General features: G+C 39.0%; 1 protein-coding gene across 7 annotated transcripts in view; it reads left to right on the top strand.

The window, feature by feature from the left end:
* The window catches only part of Afg2a (AAA ATPase AFG2A), a 177,482-nt gene that overhangs the window by 121,492 nt on the left and 34,196 nt on the right, over nt 1–21,794 (top strand). For 4 of the 7 annotated variants that reach the window (XR_013051977.1, XM_016010045.3, XM_006991815.4 and 1 more), the window contains exon 15: nt 7,570–7,734. Coding sequence is in view for 6 of the 7 variants with exons in the window: in XM_016010045.3 (XP_015865531.1) it covers nt 7,570–7,734 (165 nt within the window). In the remaining variant the exon portion in view is untranslated. Of the gene's footprint in view, nt 1–7,569; nt 7,735–9,811; nt 9,851–21,794 lie in introns of all 7 variants that reach the window. The other 3 variants (XM_076573823.1, XM_016010047.3, XM_076573824.1) reach the window with 1 other exon arrangement.

Below are 21,794 nucleotides of genomic sequence, written 5' to 3'. Positions count from 1 at the left end.
ATGCTGCTCCACAGTTCCTTTGCTCACAGTATTCCCCCTGCAGCGCCTCCCTTTCTCAACATGTGAACTTCACTTTGTGATTTAAAACCTATCTCCTTGGCATTAGGAAATGTTTGTGGACATTTTAAAACTACTTGACCTGTTTGTTTGTTTCCAAGCTACCTAAAATAAATAAATCTTAACTTAGAAGTTCTTACTTGCCACTTTTTGAGCTTGTTATAATAATATATAATAATAAATAATACGGTTTTAATATTAATTACTTAGTATACCAATAATGATTATATACTTGTTAAATTTTTATTACATTTATTTATGTGGGGTAGTGTGGATAGTGGGGGTTTGAATGAGAATGATCCCCATAGGCTCATATGTTTGAATATATGTTCCCCAGTTGGTGGAACTATTTATGAAGGGTTAAGAGGCGTGGCCTTGTTGGAGGAATTGTGTTACTGGTGGTGGGCTTTGAGGTTTCAAAGGAATCCAGCCATTCCCAGTGTCTCTCTCAGCCTTGTGGTTGTGTCTCAAGATGTGAGCTCTCATATCCATATTCAGACTACTCCAGTACCTTACCTGTTGCCATGATGGTCATGAACTCTAACCTGAAACCATAAGCCTCAAATATTCTGTCTTTTATAAGTTGCTTTGATCGTGGTCACAGCAATAGAAAAGTAATTAAGAGTCCGTGTGTGTGTGTGTGTGTGTGTGTGTGTGTGTGTGTGTGTGTGTGTAAATGTGGGCACACGTGGAGGACAGAACAACTTACAAGAGTCAGTTCTCTCCTTCCACTCTCACCTGAGGAGCCTAGGTCCTCAGGCTTTGCAATAAGTACTTTTTCCTGCTGAGCTATGTGGCCTACTTACGTACTTTTAGAAAAGACAAGGTTATAGTGAGCAGTGCCTTGAGTTATAAGAAGTAAGAAACATCTTTCTCTCATAAATGATATTTTCCATTATCTTCAAATATACTCACTCCAAGAAAAGTACAAACACATACACACTCTTAAGTTAGACTTCGCACTTGAGAGAAGGACTCCTGACCCAAAAGCTATAAGTGAAGAATTAGAAAAAGGTTGGAATGAGTTTTCTGAACATAGAGTTGTTAATGATTCGATTAGAATGTTAATTCAGTTAGGTGGATCTTTTGCCCTCACTATTTTTTTTTTTTTTTTTTTTTTTTTTTTTTTTTTTTTTTTTGGTTTTTCGAGACAGGGTTTCTCTGTGTAGCTTTGCGCCTTTCCTGGAACTCACTTGGTAGCCCAGGCTGGCCTCGAACTCGCAGAGATCCGCCTGCCTCTGCCTCCCGAGTGCTGGGATTAAAGGCGTGCGCCACCATCGCCCGGCTTTGCCCTCACTATTAATGTAGTATGCCAAATTATAAGTTTAAAGTCCAGTTATATACTCACAATTATTCAGAACATTTTTTTACAAAGGAGAACACTTAAAATTGAGCTTTGAAGAAGAGATTTTGCTTGCATCATATGCAGGAGAAAGGGGGTGTCATTCTGAATAGAGAAGTATGTGTGAGGACAGGGAGGCAAAAAACCCCATGGTGAATTTGTAAACTTAATCCTTATATGAAATGGGAGCTTCAGTAGGAAAAAAAGGAAAGGAGCTGCAGATTGGGATTTGATTAGAAAACAGGAAGTTTATGTTATCAATGAAAATGATAGCTTTACGCAGTGATGCATATAAAGAGAAGGGAGAGACGGAAAAAAACAAGACTGCAGGCAGAAAAGTGTCTGGCAAGACACTGTTCCAAGAGGCTTTATTGGCTTGCTTAACTGAGAGAGCATTTATTAAGTGGCTCATGTGTGCCATGCTTGAACAGATGAGTGAATGTGGTTTCTGCCATTCCTTTCAGCCTGCAGTCTCTTAGGAAAGACCATAATTAAACATGCAAATATAATGAAGGACCCAGTAGAAGCTATAATGTCAATAGAGACTTGGAAGTAGCATTAACCACACGTACTACTCTGCTAGATCTGGAGGAAAAGAGAAGTGACTAGGATGCCGCTAAGGTTTCTTTGAAACACACCCGAGCTGTTACCAAGCATTTACTTTCTTCCCTGTTCTGGAAGTTTTCTCCATGAATGGTGAGTGACTCATTGGTCTGTTTTGATTGAGAGGTGAAGGCCTGGCTGCCCTTCTGTACTAGAGGAGTGCACACCCTGTACTCACATGCTCTTTTTCATGTTTAGTGAACCTAAGCCTGATTCTTTTGCTTTTTGGTTTGGTTTTGTTTTTTTCAAGACAGGGTATCTACATATAGCCCTGGCTGACATAAGTTCACAGCAGTCTTCCTGTCTCAGCCTCATGAGTACTGAGATTACAGATGTAATAACACCATTTTTTATTTCAGAGTATCTGTTTTAATACTTTGGACTACATGAGTAATTCTATACTGATTAAATTAAATTTGAATTTTTGATAAAAATCCAAACTTGCAAGTGTTAAATTTTAGAACTTGTGAAACAGAAATTGAAGCCCTGTAATTGCCACTAGGCTTCACAAGAATACTTGCAATGTTTTGAATTTCTTTATGTACAAGTCAGAAGAAGAACAAGTATTGGTTTTATAAGGAACATGTTTTCTTTAGTGGTCATGTAATGTAAGCTATGTAGGATGCCATGTAGACCCTTAGAACTGGGGTCTTGGAAGCCCATTTTAAAGGTCATCTGGCTCTGCTAGAGAACCCTTGCTTAAAGTGTACAAGGTCCTGGATTCCATCCCTGTACTACAAAATACATAAACACACACACATGAATATATACAGAGGGTCATGTGTGATACTGTAATTCCTTATCTGGACACAGAAGCAGAATTCAGTGACTCTCTCAAACTGTTTACAAAAGTGAGAACTTTTGTATAGTTCTCTTATGTATAGCTTTGCATAGCTAAATATTTGAGGATGCCTGTCAGATGCACACTGCCCGTCTGATTAGTGCCTCTTTATTCTCACACATAAAGACCCCAAAGCTGTTCGAGTTGTACAGACTTGTCCAAAAGCTTGAATGGGTTCTCAGAAATGCAGTTAGGGACTGAGGAGATGGCTCAGCAGTTAAAGTAAGCTTGCCTTTACAGAAACCCATGTAAATGCTGGGTTGTTGTGATAGCCTTCCTGTCACCCTATCCAGTGAGAGTAGAAACATGAAATCCCCCAAGAAAGCTGCCTAACAAGGCTAGCCATATCAGCAAGCTCTGGGTTTGAGTGGAAGACCCTTCCTCAATGACTACATACCTGTAAAACATGCATACACACATGTACATGCAAAGTGGAGAAAGAAAGAAAAAAACAGCTTTCCCTGTGATTGTTTCTTTAATACTGTTAGGATGAAGAGGCTACAGTATCCAATGTGACTTTGCAGCTGGAAGGGTTCATTCAGCATTAGAAAAGACCTGGCCAAGTTCTTCAACAAGTGCCATGCTGATTTCCCAGAGTACTCATCACCCTCAATGTATCTATCTACCATCATATTCCAGAACAGTACTTAAAAAAAAAATCTAGGAAGGGTGTTAACTCATTCATAGTTCTACAGGAAGGAAGGCTCTTTCCTGCTCTTTTTAAAGCATGACTTTCACTGACAAGATCAGACCAGAAAAGGCCTCTCTGGCTGTAGGCCCAGACAATTGGACTTGCACTCAGCTTACGCTGCCCTGGAGCAGCCTCAACAGAACAGAGCACAGGTGCATGCTGGGTGATCCAGCACTAGCCAATGTTTATGCTCTGTATTCTTGGCTGTATTTTTTTTTTAAGCATTGGAAAGGAAATTTTAAACTACCAAGGAATTTATGGGTTTTTCTAGAAGAAAAGGTTTAAAAGGGGGGGCAGCCTATTTTATTTACAGCTGTGTCCCCAACAACTAAATAAGGTCCAGTTCAAGTCATTATTGAGTGATGGGGAAAGACTTATCCCTCCCCCTCCCTCTCTCCCCCTCCCTCTCTCCCCCTCCCTCTCTCCCCCTCCCTCTCTCCCCCTCCCTCTCTCCCTCTCTCTCTCTCTCTCTCTCTCTCTCTCTCTCTCTCTCTCTCTCTCTCTCTCTCTCTCTCTCCTCCCCCCTTTCTCTTCCTCCCTCTCCCTCCCTCTTCTCCTTCCCTACCCCTCCTTTCCCTCCTTCTCCTCCTCTCTCTCCTTGGTTTTTCCAGATAGGGTTTCTCTGTGTAACAGCTCTGCTGTCCTAGGGCTTGCTTTGTAGACCAGGCTGGCCTTGTGTTCACAGAGATCCACCTGCCTCTGCCTCCTGAATGCTGGAATAAACGGTGTGTGCCAACACATCCGGCATCAGTTTCTTACTTAAAACATCAATTGAAATTGCATGCAACCTATAGATAAATTTTGGAATAATTATCTTAGTAACATTGAATATTCTAATCTACCAACGTGGTCTAATTATTTAGATTTTCTTTAATTTCTCTCAAGTGTTGTGTTTTCTAGTGAAGAATTCTTTGCTTATTTTTATTTCAGGTTGTGTTTGACTTTTATAATGTATTTCAAGTAAGAGAGCTTTTGCTGTTTATTATATGGTAGCAATTGGTTGTTTTTTTTGTGGTTTTTTTAAATACTAAACTTGTACTGTGTGGTCTTGGTATAGTTTTTTTTTTTTTTTTTTTTTTTGGTTTTCCGAGACAGGGTTTCTCTTGTGTAGCTTTGCGCCTTTCCTGGATCTCACTTGGTAGCCCAGGCTGGCCTCGAACTCACAGAGATCCGCCTGCCTCTGCCTCCCGAGTGCTGGGATTAAAGGCGTGCGCCACCACCGCCCGGCTTGGTATAGTTTTATACTTTTTTTTTTTTTTAAGAATTTCCATATAACTCTGTCTACTGAAGTTTTTTTAATGTACTTTTTCACTACATGTTCTGTACTCCCTCTTTCTTCCTTACTGCTCTTTTAGAATCTCCAGTATAAGAGATGGTAGATAGCATTCAGTATTTCAGTGTTAAATATGCTGCTGGCTACAAGTGTTCAGTAAGGAAATATCTTTTGTCATAATAAAGATCCCTTCTGCTTTCAGTTTGTTGAGAGTTTACCATCATGAGTAAGTCTTGAATTGACTGTCAAGTGCTTTTCTCTGCACATATCAAAATTATCCTAGTTTTCTACTTTTTTAATCAATAACATGAAGTACTCTGATTAAATTTTAAATATTAACCCAGCCTTTGTTTCTGGAGATAACTTGTGGTTTTGATTATTTATCTGTTTTGTAAATCAGATTCTGTTTGACAATATTTTGAAAATTTGGGGGTCTATATTGATGAATGCCATTCTGTAATTTTCATCTTTGCCAAGTTTGAGGTTAATAGCCTAACCTTATAAAACAATTTAATGAGTATGCCTCTTTCTATGTCCTGAAATGGTTGTATAATTTTAATGTTTTATTTTTGGTTTTGGTTTTTATTTTTTGGTTTTGTTGTTGTTTTGTTCTGGGCATTGAAGCTCGCTTTCATTTCGCTTAACATGGGGCTTACTAAGTTATCCTGGCTAGTTTTAGACTTCTTCTGTAGTCTAGATGGGCCTTGAACTTCTGTGTGCTGCCCTGGCTTCCATTGCTGATGATACCAGCAGCAAGAGTATGATATTTTTAATGGTTTTGAAAGGGGAAGGAGTCTGCTTTTTTTTTTTTTTTAATTATTTAATTTCCGGTGCTTTTCATTTCTTGCTGAAGATTTTATTTTCTACTTTTTATCATTTGCCTTCAATCTGAAAGCTTACTGGCCATTTCTGTGACATAGATCTCCTGGAACCTTTGTTGTTGTTTTTCTTCTATCTGAAAATAACCTTATTTATCGTTCATTATTGAAGGCTATTTTTTGTTAGGAATAGGATTTTGTGATACATATTTTTGTTTTAGCACTTTAAAAATGTTGCTCTGCTGATAACTGCCTGTGTGTTGGGTTGGAGAGTTATTAGTTGTTTACCACTCTACTTGGCAGTGTGAACGTAGGAGAGCCGGGCCTAAAAGTGAGGTTGTCTAAAGTCTCAGCCAATAGCCAACTTTATTCAGAGCATCAGACAGTTTATACTCTGATGGTTACAATACAAAGAGTCACTCGAGTAAAGTGTAGATTCTCAAGGACAGCTGCATGTGTCAAGAACAAGTTATTCCATAGAAGCATATGCATAATAGCTGAAATAAATTCACTCTTATCTGCTGCACCTGGGAGGAGCATGAAAACCCACTCCAAGAGCAATTCTGTGTTTTGAGGAAACTGAGGTCACGCCTTGTTTTCTTGGAATTTTCTCACAAGTGCTCAGAATACCTCTCAAACAACTCCATTCTTGGACAGTGTTCTGACAGTAGTGATTCCAGTGGTTCCAGTGTGCACCTGTGTTCAAGGTACTCTTGAGTTTGAGATGTTAGCAATTTGACTGAAACAACTTTTGTATCCTGTTGCAGCTTCTTGATCGTGAATGTGTTTTGCTTGCCTATTTGGGGAAACTTTGAGGCCCTTGGTTGCACGGATTTTTTATTTATTTATTTATTTATTTATTTATTTATTTATTTATTTATTTATTTATTTTTTGGTGCCAAATTTTCTAGTTGTTTATATGTGTGTGTGTACATATATATGTATATGTGTATATATATATATATATATATATAGTTCCAAAAGAATGCTTTTAATGTAAATTTTATCACTCCATATTTCTACAGTGTGTCTGTGTGTCTTTCTGACCTCACTTCTTACCTCTTGTTTCCTTTATTCACTGTGCTTCAGATCTGTTGGGTTTCTTTCTTTTCCACCATGTGCCGCTTGCTTTCCTTTGTACTGGATCTTATCTTTCCTTGAGTTGTCTTCCCACATCTCTGTGTGTGGCTACTTTGGGTATCTATATAAATTACCTTCTGAGCAAGGCTTTTCTGACTGTTCTATCTACCCTATTTCCTCAAAAGACATACATCTATTTCAGTTTCTTTATTGAGATAGTCATATACCATAAAATCCACTCATTTAAAACATCTTGCTCCTATGTATGTGTAATTGTTACCACATTAGTTTTACACATCTATGCTTTACACATTTATTATTTTTCATAATACCAAAGCTGTCTAGTGAGTAACATGTGCTCAGTAAACTTCCTGAGTAAGTTAGTTCATTAGGTCTGGCATAATATATTGGAGGCATTAGCCTCCAATAAAATGCTAAAAAAACATTCAACTAAGTTGATCTCTGGGCCTGTTCCCTTATCATAGCTGTGCTATTTTTAAGGCTCTCTGAAACAGCAAATAGCCTAATATGTATTTTTAAGAGTTATTGAAGGAAGTTTTTTTTTAAATATGTGGGTTTTTCATATAAGTACAAGTCATACATTTCCTTAAATGTTATCATTTTCTACTTACCTTGGCAGATGTACAGAAAGAGAGTTTCCTAAAACTACTGTTTTCCTATCTTCAGAAATCAACTAGACACTGTTTATATCTTGAAATAGATTATAGAGTAGCTAGTTCTTGTCTTATTTGTTAATTGAGGATAATAGTTATGTGGATATTTCTGAAAAAGTACGTGCTCTTTTTCTCTGACTGCTTTTGATATGGAATGTCATTTCTGAGCCTCGCTGTTTCATCTGTATAGGCTTTGCTGCGGCCTGGAAGAATTGATAGGATCATTTACGTGCCCTTACCGGATGCAGCAACAAGAAGGGAAATACTGAACCTACAGTTCCACTCGATGCCAGTCAGTAATGAGGTTGATCTGGATGAACTCGTCCTCCAAACTGACACTTATTCAGGAGCAGAGGTAAGATAATTCCCCAAAATGCAGGTGTGGCTCAGAGGTGAACACATGCTTAGCATGCAAAGGGTCCCGGGTTCAGTCCCCAAGCACACACCATACCTCACACACCCCACATTCCCCAAAAAGAAAAAATTGTGGTGGAAGGGAAGCAGTAGCTCATAAACAGAAGCTGCTTGCTAACACCTGTTTTAAATTACTGTGAACCATCAACTCTTAAAACAAGAAACCACTAAATCACATTACACTTTACTTGACCTCTGTTGAATCTCATTGTTTGTTACCTGGCTCTGATGATTTTTTCAAACTGGTCTTCAGTGTACCATATAACACAGTGGGAGGAACACTGTTACTCGAGGAAGCCGACTCAATTAGGCTCTCTGACTCCAGTTTCTAGCTAGTCAGCTAACATACTTGACTGAATTTTGGTTCCTTTTGTTAAATTACCAATTGGAAGAGTAGAATAGATTTTTCAGCTATTTTCTAGTGGATATTAGGATATCATAGACATAAAGGACTTTGTAAAGAAATAGTATTATTTTTTATCATTGTGGACAATTTCAACTATTCTGATCTACTTTTGATCACAAAGATTATCTCAAAAAACAGTGAAAGAGACCATCTGCTCTTAACCTTGAATGAATTCTTGGCAATAACTGCAAGACCTAAAAGCCCAAGACCACATTTATGTATGGAAGATAAGCATTTTTCCTCTCCTTAGAAAATCTTCCTGTTAACAAGTAATTGTGTAACTTTTCTACATGCACCACCACCACCCCCCAGTACTGGGAATTGAACCCAGGTCCTCATGCACACTAGGCAAGGACTTTACCACTGAACCACATCCCCAGACTCACATATATATATATATATATATATATATATATTAATTAGATGTCTTATGAAAAGTATATGCCATATACTGCAGCACAGAATTAGCTTCAAAATACCACTGAAGTGGATTTTACTAGTAATTTAATACTTTAAGAAATTATATATTCTTTTGATTGTGGGTTGCTAGTAGGCAGGAGTTCAATACTCTGTTTTATCTGCTATTTTCATCTAACTTTTGTAAAAACCGAAGTGATAAACACATAATTAGGCAAATTTCCATAGAGTTGTCTTTAGTGTCTCATGCAGTCATAGCAAATATCACCATAAATGTCACATCTACTTAATGCTTTGTCTTACAAGCTGTGGAAAGCAGCTTAGGAAGCAGTTGAGTGCACTGACCTTAGTCCCATTTGAAACAGCAGTCTTTATGATCACCCCTTTGCATGGTCATAAAGTCAGAGTGAGCATGTAGTTAATATGATAGAGTACTCCAGCATTTCTAAATGGGCTGGCATTGAGTATATAACATGTCAAGTTATAACAAAGAACAAGGAGAAGAAACTATAAATCCCTCATTTGAGCAAAGTGGAAGAGTAGTTAACAGGGTGTTAATGTGCCTTTCATATTGAACTAATTCATGATAGTCAGACTTTACTATAAAACAGAAGTAAATGCATGTCAGATTTAATCTGGCTGGGAAAAAAAGTTGGCTCCAGCAGTTGTACTAGCTAACAAGTGCTCATATAGTACATGTTTTATTCTGTCTAAAACATAAGCACATTTGTGATCAGTTTTCATATCCAATTTTCTATAAATTGCCACAGAAAAACAATAGTAAATTCTATGTTTCCTGAGTTATATTATGATGTCCCACAGTGCTCAGGCTTTGGGAAGGCCACCCTGACCTCATTTAGGTATATATTATAACTTCTAAGGAATAGTAATTTTACCTCACAGTGTGCCCTCTTAGTTCTGAGGTATCCATTTTGGAAGAGACTGGCTTCTTCCACAATGGGGTATTTGGTGGGATGGGAAGGTAGGTTGTCTGTCTGTCTGTCTGTGTGTCTGGTTGGTTGGTTGGTTGGTTGGTTCAAAAGTTAAGCAGTTCACAGATGTATTTAAAAAGAAATATTTTTTAAGTTTTAAAACTGATAAACAGGAAATTTAACAGTCAAAATTTGAATGTAGACCAAAATGTAAGATCTCATCTTTCTCTTTCTCTCTCTTTTTTTGTCTGTCTTTTCATCAGAATGACAACAGTGCTACAGTGTTTGAAGGCCAAAATTAGGTTTGATTTTTTTTTATAGTAAAATGAATTTAAGATGATAACCTCAGTCATCTGATACTGCAGACAGTACTTTGTGAACTCTGTTGTGATTGATTTTCTCCCTAGGGTAAGGCCATGGTACAGTACAGAATGTGTTTACAGATGCTTGCTAAAGTGGGAGGGGGAAAAAAGGCTTCCGCTTGTCAACGGGAGCTGCCCAATGAAATTTGAACTTACATAAGATTGATTGTATTTGACTGTGTATCATCCACATGAGAGGTGGAGATGAGAAAATTCCTGACACTTAAGTTGCATTTTTGAAAATGTTTAAATACTGTTAACATTTTCTTCTTTTCATTTCTAATTAAACAGTATAGCTGTGGTTAAAGTGAAGATGCTTCTCTTTTAGTGACTGGGATTGGGCGAGGTTCCTTTGAAACAAGTGTCTGTCTTCATTTGCCCAATCAGTGTCGTTCTGTGAAAGCCTTGTCATGAAGCAGACCCTGTAACTCCTCTGAGACACTCATTTTCCCTCCTGGAGAGGACATACAAAATGAAGCCTGTTGGAAGCCACAGGAGGATCCTAGAGGAAGTGCTAGCACAGCAGTTCTCAACCTCCCATCTCCTGCCGGTTGAAAGACCCTTTCACAGGGGTCCCCTAAGACCATTGGAAAACACAGAGATTCACAGTACAGTTTGTAACAATAGCAAAATTACAGTTACGAAGTAGCAATAAAAATAATGTTATGGTTGGGGGTCACCACACAAGGAGCTGTGTTAAAGGGTCCCACCGTTAGGATGGTTGAAAACTACTGTGCTAGCAGAAGGAAATGGGACATGGTCAGCTGTCTGGGAGTCTGTCTCCAGCTGCTAAGTTCCTCTGGAAGGGTGTGTTGTTTATCTTTTGGCTGCCCTCAGGTTCATGGGACAGTGTTGCCTTAAGCAGATGGAAATTAAGCTTGGAAGGAAGAAATGCTTTTCCTGTGGGGGCGGAGGGTCGAGCTGTTTTCTTTCGCTTTGATTTTGTTTAAAGTTGGTTTGTAGCAGTCAGCCATTCTTTTATGAAGTTATTTGGCTAGTTTTGGAAACCTTTTATCTCTGACATGTAAACTAGAGCTGACCTCCTTTGCTGTTTGTGATAAGAGATGATTTCCTCTGTTTTTGGAAATGGCTAGTGCAGACCAAAGGCCACTGGCTTTGTGGCATTGGTTGAGTTCTTACTTGTGTTTAGATGTCACCTTCTTTTCAGTGGTTGTCCCAGTAAGGGGCATTTGTAAAAATGGTTTCCCAAGTTAGAATGGCTTCTCAAGGTTTTTCAGGTTGATTGATGGTAAAAATGATAAGCACTTAGTAGAAGCCACAAAGCATGCTTCCAGTCTTAAGTTTTGATTATTTATTCATTTGCTTAATCTGCTATGGGGTTTTTGTTTCTCAAAACAGGATCTTGCTATATAGTCTGGTTGGCCTGGCCTGGAACTCATTATGTAGCCGAGGATAGCTCCAGGGCATAATAATTCTGCCTTCCAGTGCTTGAATTGCAGGTGTGAGCCTCACTATAGGCCTGACTTGATCTTTCCCAGGCTGAAGCTAGCACTAAGCTCCAGTTACCCTCTCTGAGGTTCTGAGCTCCCAGTCACCCAACAGATCACAGGTTTGAACTGGTGGTTCATGGACTGCCCAGCTGTTAACAGGTAGCAGCTTAGGTGGACTGACTGGGTGACAGACATTTTTCAACCCTATCACTGTGACACTGTGATAAGTTAGGGAGCATCTGTATTTCTGAGTCAAGTATCAGCTGTTTGTTTTGTAAATACTAGAGACAGTGTTTATCAAGATTTACAGCTTCAACTTTCTTCAGAGATAATAAAGTGGCAGGATGGCTTGTGAAAGTTTGGATGTTATGTTACCTATGAGTTGACTCTGGCTTCCAGTGGATGTTATTAACTCCTTGTTCCCTCATTTATAAAAATTGTTTTGAGGCTTAAATGGGATAACAAATGTAAGAGCATGAAGAAGCAAGCCTGGCTCTCAGTAGAGGGCTTCCTTTTGCTCATTCTGCTGCTTCTCAGTTTAGTATTTGTATCAACCGCTAAAATGTGAAATGATATTGTTACTACATGGTAATATATTTCATGTTGACACATACCTAGACAAACTTTTCTGAAAATGATAACTATTCGCATCATTCACTTTATAGTTTTTTAAAGCTTTAACTTCTTTAATAAGCTGTTTATCCTTGTTTTGATATTTAAATGATATATCTTATCTAAGAATCTGTTTTGTAGTTTATGCTCCCCTGGGGTCTAATAAAGGTTCCTTAAGTTTCCATACCTACTTTACATGGGTGGGGGCCTCAATGGGTGGGCCTCATTATTTCAAGATGGTTCTGTTCACCATGAATAAACTGTGGTAGCTGCCAAAAGGAAAGCCTGGAGTTACTTTCTGTCTCACTGATGTTCCTGTTAGCCTCTTTCTCATAGAGTGAAAATAGGAACAGTTAACTGCCAGTCGGAATAGATGTACTTACCCTATCAGAAGTCTCCTGTGGTAGCACCGCTTACCACATTTAAGTCAGAACCCATGTCTGAGAACCTGGGATGCATTTACTGTTCTTCTGACCAGTCTGCCTAACAACACATCTAAAATTGAAACAAGAATTGAGCATCAGGACAGGAAAGCCTTTGTGTGTCTCAGGCTGTCCACTTGTGCTAGTAGAAAACAGCTGCCTTCAGGGCCCATCTCCGCAACGCTCAAAACACATCACTGCAACACCCATCAGCCCTCTCTCTGAATCTTCTCCCAGCCCTGGGAAAGAGCCCTGTGAAGATCCACTGCCATAACCAACCAGCTTTCCATTCACATTTGAGATCTCCTGTAATCCTGTCTGTTCTTCCTGGAGCTTTTACCCTAGAGCCTGACACCAGAATTTCAGTGTTCTTTCTTTCCTCGCTTGGTCTTCAGTGGCCTTTCCTCTCAGCTGCTGTGCTTTTGTTTCATTTGACTTCACAGCCTTATATAAGCTGCTACCTCATCGCCCCTGAACTTTCTGGACAGAGGCTAGGTCTGTACCTCTTGGTATGGATGAATCTTACCTCATTTTCCAACAAAAAATATTGGTTGGCTTCATCACTTATGAATATGACATTCTGTGGTTTTGTCTTTTCTCACACGTTATCTGAGCACCCTGCCTCCATGTAAGCAATCTAAAGAGATGGCTCAGAGGTTAAGATCACTGCTCTTCCAGAGGACCCAAGTTCAGTCCTCAGCACCCACATGGCAGCTCACAACTGCCTATAACTTCAGTTCCAGGGGATCCAACACCCTCATACAGACATACATGCAGGCAAAACACCAATGCATATAAAATAAATAAGTCAATCTATTAAAAAAGAAACCAGAGCTAAGCAAAAGCAACCAAAACTTAGATCTTGCCTTGCTTTTGAAAGATTCCTGACCTCTTCATGCCTAGGCCTCAACAAAAGAATCTCTGCAGCTGTTTGGTACCCGTTAGCCTAGCCAAACATTTGATGAAGTTTTGCCTGTTATTGTGATAGCAGTTTAACAAACTTAACATATATGAAATGGATTTACTATTTATTATATGAATTTATGTTTCTCTTTATAGTAATTGTCTTTACCTCTTTTAATCTCCCTCCCCCCCAAAAAAATATACAACCTATTTGAAGTTGAGAATGCATGGGTTTTAATTCATTTATTTAATTTCCGAATTATTATGAATAATGTTTTCAGTTTAGAGAAGACAGAATATACAAACAATTCTGTACTGACAGGTTTGTGTGGCCGGCCAGCTCCTGGGATGTGCACAGTGAGTGCTGCAGGAGTACAGAAGGGAGACTGACGAGCTGGCCATGGAAGGGACGGTGGTTGTTTGGTTGTTTTGTTGTTGCTGGAGCTGTTGTGACAGCTTCCTTGGAAAACAGAAAACTTATCTATCACTTAGTACATGTAGTGTATTTCAGTTCTTTTCAGCCTTTAGCTGACACCTTTGTATAAGCACAGACTTCATGTGTAGAGAAACCTCTGTCATTTTTGTCTTGTTCACCTTCATGTCAATCATATTACTGAGCACATTACCTTGTATAGAAATGATGAGTGTTCATTGAGCAGACAGATTTATATTTTATATTTCAGGTGGATAAAAATACACTGTGGCTGTAAGATTTGCCTTCTCAGCCCTTGAGGGTAAAGAAATCGTAACTATATTACCACCTCAAACCTGTCTTGGGTACATAGTACCGCCATGGATTGTCAGATTATTTTAGAACATGTGTATAGAATATGTATAGAACACAAACTTTGAGTATGTCTGCGGCAAAGACTTTATTTGAAGCCTTGATGTAAAAGAATTACAAAAGCATTCTTGGGCGTAAGAAAGCAGCATTTCAGTCTGCTTGCATACTGAGGGTAGATATCTCAGAATGACTTCAGCCAGTTTGCCTTCCTCTCCTCACTCACCCTTCTCTCATACTTTATGGTCTATATGTTAAGTGAACAAATATGGTAAAAATTAAGACCATCTTAGCTGTTAACTATAGTATGAGTTTAAATCATTTCTCTCTTCTAAGATTCCTCATCTTTTAATAAGGAGGGTAGGATATGGTCTATATGATCTTCTTTAGTGTTAAAAATATGATTCCATGATTATCATTCATGTGTAGGAATCCATTAGGAGTTTGACTGAAGGATGTTTGACATGGCTGTGCTTATCTTAAGATGCTTTTGGAAACCAGTGTTCTAAATATTTCGTGTGTAGCTTTTTGATCCTCATTATGGCACCAGGCGAGTGAGAGACTTAAGAGACAGTGCTCTATACTCATACTTCAGTGAAAGTCTCTTTAGGAAACTTCAGCACTTTCACACTATGGTTTGGAAGATACTGGAATAAACAATGTTGTAAAATAGAAATATGCAGCAGGCAACTTTTTCTTTATAGTCTCTTAGGAAGTAAATGAAGGTTATGATATTGTTCATTATAACTTCATTTTTAAACTTAATATATTGTGATACATGCCCAGTTCTTAGAGACTTTTTTGTATTTCCACATCTCAATTTTTACTTAATTTGGAAAGAACACACCAATTGAACTTTCCTGGGACTGTTCTAGATATGATTGTTTATACCATAGCAAGTCACCTGCCAGAACACTTTGTGCTGCTATACCTGGACTACAGACTGCTTGGCAGGTGTTTAAACTGCTGTCATCTTTCAAGAAGCATTAGTCAGAAAGGAAGTGGATGTCGAATGAGCAACAAGCTGAAAACAGCATTTTATAACCAAATATAGAAACCCCTCTGTAGGAAAGTCTATCCCAGCAACAAATTAGTCAGAACCTACCCGACAGGCTACTACCTCAAGGCTTGTGTCCAAGGTAAACCTGTATCTGTGGAGGATTAAACTTGTGGTGATAATGACTTAGCTTTTTAATACTCACTCTTGTTTATTTTGTGCCAGATTTCCTAGTTCTTCATGCTGGGTCTTCAAAATTCTTGAACAAACCACTTAATGTATACTTGCTTCTTCATCTTTAGAAGAATTATAAAATTTGGGAATTCTTTCAACTTGAGACCCTATGATTTCTCTTTTATGACTTATAAAGTTGTGTTAACTCTGTGACACATGCATTTGTATGATCATTTCTTTTTATTTGATTTTCTGAGGTGATGGGAAGCTAATTTCCAATTGCATTTCTAATCTTTTTATATGAAATGCAGGCCCCCATTTTATATGAAAACTGATATTTGTGTTAAGAAGACTTTTTTACTGTGTGAAATTGTAAATACATAGATTATGGAATGAGGAAGTTGTAAGACCAGACACCAACCAAACCTGCCCCACAGGGCTCTTGTCAGATTCAGCTGCACAGTTCACATAGAGGTGTTCTTCTTTGTAAGCACAGGGCAAGTGTTCCAGGACTAATGTTTTTATAATCAGCAAATCACATTTGATCTCTATAATACTAAACATTTGCAACTTATATAAGCTTTCCATATTTTATCTTAGAATTTTTAAATATTCATAATGATTTTATATATTTTATTTTCTGTTTTAAGTCATTAAGCTTATATATCATAGTTGAATGCAGTATATATTTCAGCTGTTTTTTCAATACTTTTGATGCCTAGTTTAGTCTTTCCTTGTTAAAGATAGTAATATTTTCCTGGGTGGTGGTGGCGGCGGCGGCGCACGCCTCTAATCCCAGCACTTGGGAGGCAGAGCCAGGTGGAGCTCTGTGAGTTCAAGGCCATCCTGGGCTACAAAGTGAGTTCCAGGACAGGCACCAAAACTACACAGAGAAACTGTGTCTCAGAAAACAAAAAAAAGATAGTAATATTTTATTTCTCAAAAGTAAAAGTTAATGTTTCTTTATAAACTTTATTAAACATCCCTCTTTCAGCATATTTTCAGGCATTCCATTTTACTGACTTGGAGTTTAATTTAGTTCTCTTTTTATGTAAGTCTTTCTAAATTAAGAAAATTATTAACTTGAGAAAACTGAGGATTTCTGATTCTAAAATGGTTATTTAGAAAATAAGCATTCAGTTACAGCACCCTTCCTTTAGACTGGGATTGAACCCTGTGTCCAGGGGCAGGCACAGAGTTGTAGTGCTGAGGAGAGAAAATCCCCCGTTGTGTGGTGGTTACCCCTTGTATGTGGGGCATGCCATCGAAGTGTTAGGAAGCTCCTCCAGCGGGTGTTTGGAGTTGTATCTACTTCCTCTAGAATGTAATTTTGCCTTGAGCTAGTAAGGACCAGGCTTATTTCCTTTTACAGAGCTTCCTTTTACGTTTCTTTATTGTCATTTGTTTATATTATTTCTGGTGCTCTTTAACACAGGTTGGGTATCCTTGTTCTAAAATGCTTGGGGCGCCTGGGAATACCAAACATTATTTGTGTTTGTAATAGTTTCTGTGCTAACTGGACCATTAGATTCAGTGCACAGGCTGCTTTGCTGTCATGGGAAGTCCTCATGAGCGAGGTTTTTCCTCTCTCTTTTCAGAGTGCATAAGTTGTCACCCTTTTGGCATTTGAACAAGGTATTCTTTCAGTTGTTGCAAAAGTTACCCCTTCACATAATCTCATTCATTTAAAAGGAGCTACAGGAACTGCACACAGGGCCTTAGTGACAGGACACTTCTTAACTAAGCACAAGGCCCAGTCTGATACAGTCCTAAGAAAACGAAAAATAGATGGCTTTCTTTTTTAAGAAAAACAGAACAAAGGTTTGTTGTTTACATAGCAAAATTAAGTAAAAGATTCACTATGATCCGTGCACTGTGAGCTGTAGTATGTTGAACTTTTTTTGTTACTCTGGTAATGACCTGAAACATAACTGTAGATGTGGAGAATTCCGTGCATTTACCGAAACGTAATCTGTCTATAAAGCTCTGTCTAAATAGAACTCTGTGTGTCAACTGTCCTTATAAGCTGATCACCCTGGAACATCATACGTTTTCTTTTTTGGCAATGAATACTTAAGATACATGTCCTTTATGTTTATAGTTATACAATAGATACACAAAAGCAGAGTAAAGTGAAAGAGAATGTTTATGTAGTACTTCACAGGGAAAGCCACAGGGTGAGTAAAAAAGAGGTCTCAGTACCTAATTACGAAGTTTTCTTGCCTTTTTTCTTCCTAAGGGTGATTGCTCCTAAGAATCCCCTGTTGGCTAAATTGAACCCTTACAGAATTTGTACTGAAGCCCTTCTTCCCTCTCTTAATTGTGTTTAAACATAGGACCTATAGAGGGGTGCCAAGGTTAAATAAAGCCATAAGGGACATCAAAGCAGCACTTGGAAGAACACAGTCAGTAAGAAGCTCTCTACAAGCCAGATGGGAGGCCTGACCAGAAGTTGATCATGCTCACACTTGATCTCAGTGTTCCAGCCCCAAGATACATGAGAAATTAAATTCCTGCTGTGGAAGTCACCTTGGCAGTGATAGGCAGTCCTCGGTGTCTGCAGTTTGGAAAAAGATCCCTCAGACATGCAAACAGTTCCAAAATGCAAAAGGTGAATTCATCGTGCTCCAGGCACTGTGTTGACTCTAAATGGAATAATAGAGGCATACCTGCTATGATCTTCTGCCCCTCCACAGAGCCTTGGACTTCCTCTAGTATTTGCTTGAGCATTGATTTCTTGATTTCCTGCGTGTGTCATGTGTTGTTAGACCTAGTATGGTTGTGTCTATAACTGAACACATACAAACTTCTTTTTTCTTGTAATTTCCCTCTAAAACAGCACCATATTAACAATTTTGTATATCATGTTAGATATTGTAAGTAACTTAGAGATAACTTATCCAAGATATGCATAGAATATGTGTAAACAGTATGCTTTGATAAGGACCTTAAGGATCTGCAAACCTCAAAGGCTCCCCAGCTTCTCGAGGCTTGGAGATAGAGGGATGACTGTATTTTATTATGGTAGTTCAAGCTAAGAGAATTCAAGCACACATTGTGGTGATCATGGGCTAGTATATAACTTTTGAAGGCCTGCTGTAGGTAATCTGAAGCTGACCAAACTGACCTCACCTTGTAAAGGCTGCATAACCTTTGAAAACAGTGCCACAAACAGAACACTGTGACTTTAAAACATGAGCTTGTGGGTGACAGGTTCAGACCATAGCATTCTGCCACTAGCCGTCACAAATTCACATAATCTGAACAGTTCCAGTAGCGTTCAAAAGCCTAAAGTTTAAAGTCTCTTTTTGAGACTCACGGCAAACTTAGCTGTGAGCCTCTGTAAAATTAATAAATACCTACTTCCGGTGTACACTGGTATAGAATAGTATTTCTATTTCAATAGAGACAAACAGGAAAGTAGCAAGAGAAGACTGGACCAAAGCAAGGCTTGAAAAAGCCAGGAAAACATTAAATCCTGAAGCAACGTGTCCAGCTTCCAGGGAATGTGATGATATTGAGAGCTGTGACAGGCTTGGGCAGCCTTATCCCTACAGCCCTGGCATTTGTAACATATGTAGACACTCTCCCAGGACAGCCCCACTCAGTGCCTACAGTTTTTCTTGGAAAACATTCCAGATTCAATAGAATCTCCATTGCAAATTCAGCTTCACTCTATTGTCATAGCTTCATGTATAACCTGCTTTCGGGTTTCCTGTAAGGAGTCTAACATTGCTCCATATTGTCTGAGCTTCTAAGCCTTTCTTGAGTCTTCTTAATAACCCTGTGTGTATGTATGCTATGTGATGCCTACAACACCAGTACTGTGGGAATGGCATCAGCTCCAGAGCCCTCTTGGACCAAGGTTTGAGAGCTGGTGTGGTTGGACCTGGGAAAGCACTTCCCTGGGCAGTGTTCTGTTCTCTCTCTCTCTCCTTCCCCCACCCCCAGTCTGTCTGTCTGTCTGTCTGTCTGTCTCTCTCTCTCTCTCTCTCTCTCTCTCTCTCTCACTCACTCATTTTTTTAAAACAGGGTTTCTCTGTGTAGCTTTGGTTATCCTGGAACTCACTCTGTACACTAGGCTGGACTCGAAGTCACAGAGATCCGCCTGCCTCTGCCTTCTGAGTGCTGGGATTAAAGGTGTGTGCTACCACCACGGGCAAAGTGCTCTCTTTTTAAAGCAGTTTCCTAAATGAATTTTCTACTTTACCATCCTGAAGTGTTTAATGCATATCTAGCTTTCAAGGCACTTTGTCCATAGTTGTTTTGACATAACTTTTAATGCTTTCATGATGCTTGTCTAACCAAATAGAATTGTTTTCCCCCCCACATCTGTTTACTTCTGATATTAACAGTAAACCTGAGTAGAAGCTTCAAACAATAACTATTCTGTAGACTTGAATTTTCTTCTCCCATGTCAGTTAGTCCATTATTGTTTAATTCGGCCTCATTCAGATTTTCAGGACACAGGCAAAACACAAATTACTAGATAGAATATAACATCCCTGGACCTCTAATCCAGTTCCCACCAGACACTGTATGAGCAGTGTTAATGTCCATATTTCTTTAACATTCTGCTCTAACAAGCTCCCACCAGAATGGCCCATTAAGCTCTGGAGGCTTCTCTAGTCCACATGTAAAAACAGTTGTAAATTTTTCCTGCAGGTTAATTCTAAAGGCCGAAGAACCGTGGTCAGGTTTAGTGACCATCACAACCCCGCTTCTCTGTTACTGGTTTTCTGTAGTAGTTAACCCTTTGTGCCTCTGTGACTGTGATACCAATCAGAATCAACTTATGCAGGGAAATATTTATTGTAGCTCATGGTTTTACAGAGAGAGCAGAGTGACTAGAGGGAGAGGCTGGGTCTTCCAGTGACCTGCTTCCCCAGGCGGAGCTCCCACCTCTTAAAGGGTCTACCTACAGCCTCTGAGTAAAGCACTAACTGGGAACAAGGGCACCAGATTCCAACTATCACCATGCTATTTATTATCAGCAAAGGACAAGAAATTATCCACCACCCCCGTTTTCCCCACTGATATGCTTTTGTAATTTGAAATTTCTGTAAGAGATTCCTATCTCTAAAACATGTGTTACACTGAAACATTAGAGTTTCAGTCTTACTTTAAAGATAGATCATTATTGGGTAGCATTGGCTGTATGTTTAGGCTTACCACAAAATGAACAGAGAACCTCTAATCTCCCACCTTTCCCTAGTTGTAAGTTTTTTAATCTGTATGTTATATTTATTACAGTTGGTGAACATTATTGGTGTTGTAGATCCTTAGGATCTTGACAGGTGCACCATATAGAGCAGCTTTGCTGCTGTGAGAATCTTGCATTATGACATTATGCCTATTCATCATCCTTCACCTGCCCCGATCCCAGACAACGGTTTTGGTGTTCATTTTTTGGCTTTAAATGTCGGTGGCGCCACCATTTGTATGATGTCATCATTAGAATCTTTTTACTTAGTCGCTTGCACTTGAAGATCTGTGTTATTTGTGGGTAGCTATCATTCCATTATCTAGCTGTACCAGTTTGACTGTCCATTGGCATATTGGAGGACAACTTGGTTGTTTCCAGGTTTGGACACAGGCAAATAAAGTTGCTCTGAATGCTTGTGTATGGGCCTGTTTTTGAACCTACAGTTTGGACTCTTGGGAATGGATGCTAAGGAGTCCCTGGGTTATATGATAGAGGAGGGCGGTTGTTTCCTGATGAACTGTCTTCCAAAATTCCTGCACCATTTTACATTTTCAGCAGCAGTGATTGCTGCTTTTGCTCCAGGTCTTGCCACCTTTGCTGTTGTGGTGACTTGGATGGTAAGTGTCTGATTAGTGCTATGGTATTGTTGGCTGTCATTCTCCAGTTACACGCTGTGAAACATCTTTGCATTTGCCTGCTTCCCATCTGTGTGTCTTCTTGGGTGAGGTGTCGCTTCAGAGATTTTGCCTGTTTTTTAAATGAGATTTCTTCTCTTGTTGAGTTTTAGACTTTGTATTTCATATTCCAGTTCTTTATCAGGAATATATAATGTACAGATTCTAGCCCAGTCTGGCTTCCTTTATTATCTAGTCTTTCTCAAAGGGGAAATTAATTTTAGTATCACTGTAGTTACCCCATAGCTTTTCTTCATTTATAAATGTGATAATTGATAGCTTTTAATGTTAAGGAAACTGATTTTCACCTGAAGAACTATTACCTGAGAAGTAAACCTTCACACCTCCCTCTTTTCCCTTCTAACATTATGCTACTGTATAAGAGCAAGCATTTCTACCTACCTAAATCACTGGGTCTCTAAATTAGGCAAATGTGATGCTTTGTGTATAGATCACATTCTGCACAAGAGCAGTCATGTTTTAAAATACAGAATAATTGTTCTAGTGGGCAACAGAAAGAGGATTTTAAATTAGGTACATTATAGAGAGAAAGTGGAGGGGGGGGGGACTAGAGCCGAGAACCATGTTGTGTCACCTTTTGGTGACACAGTGGAAGCTGGCACTCTCAGCTCTGCTGACTTGTACCTGTTAAGGCCTGGTTTAC

This window comes from Peromyscus maniculatus, chromosome 6 (assembly GCF_049852395.1).
Source record: "Peromyscus maniculatus bairdii isolate BWxNUB_F1_BW_parent chromosome 6, HU_Pman_BW_mat_3.1, whole genome shotgun sequence".
NCBI classification, from domain to species: Eukaryota; Metazoa; Chordata; class Mammalia; order Rodentia; family Cricetidae; genus Peromyscus; species Peromyscus maniculatus.
The sequence above is the reverse complement of the archived record's forward strand: the minus strand, read 5'-3'. Positions and strand labels throughout refer to the sequence as shown.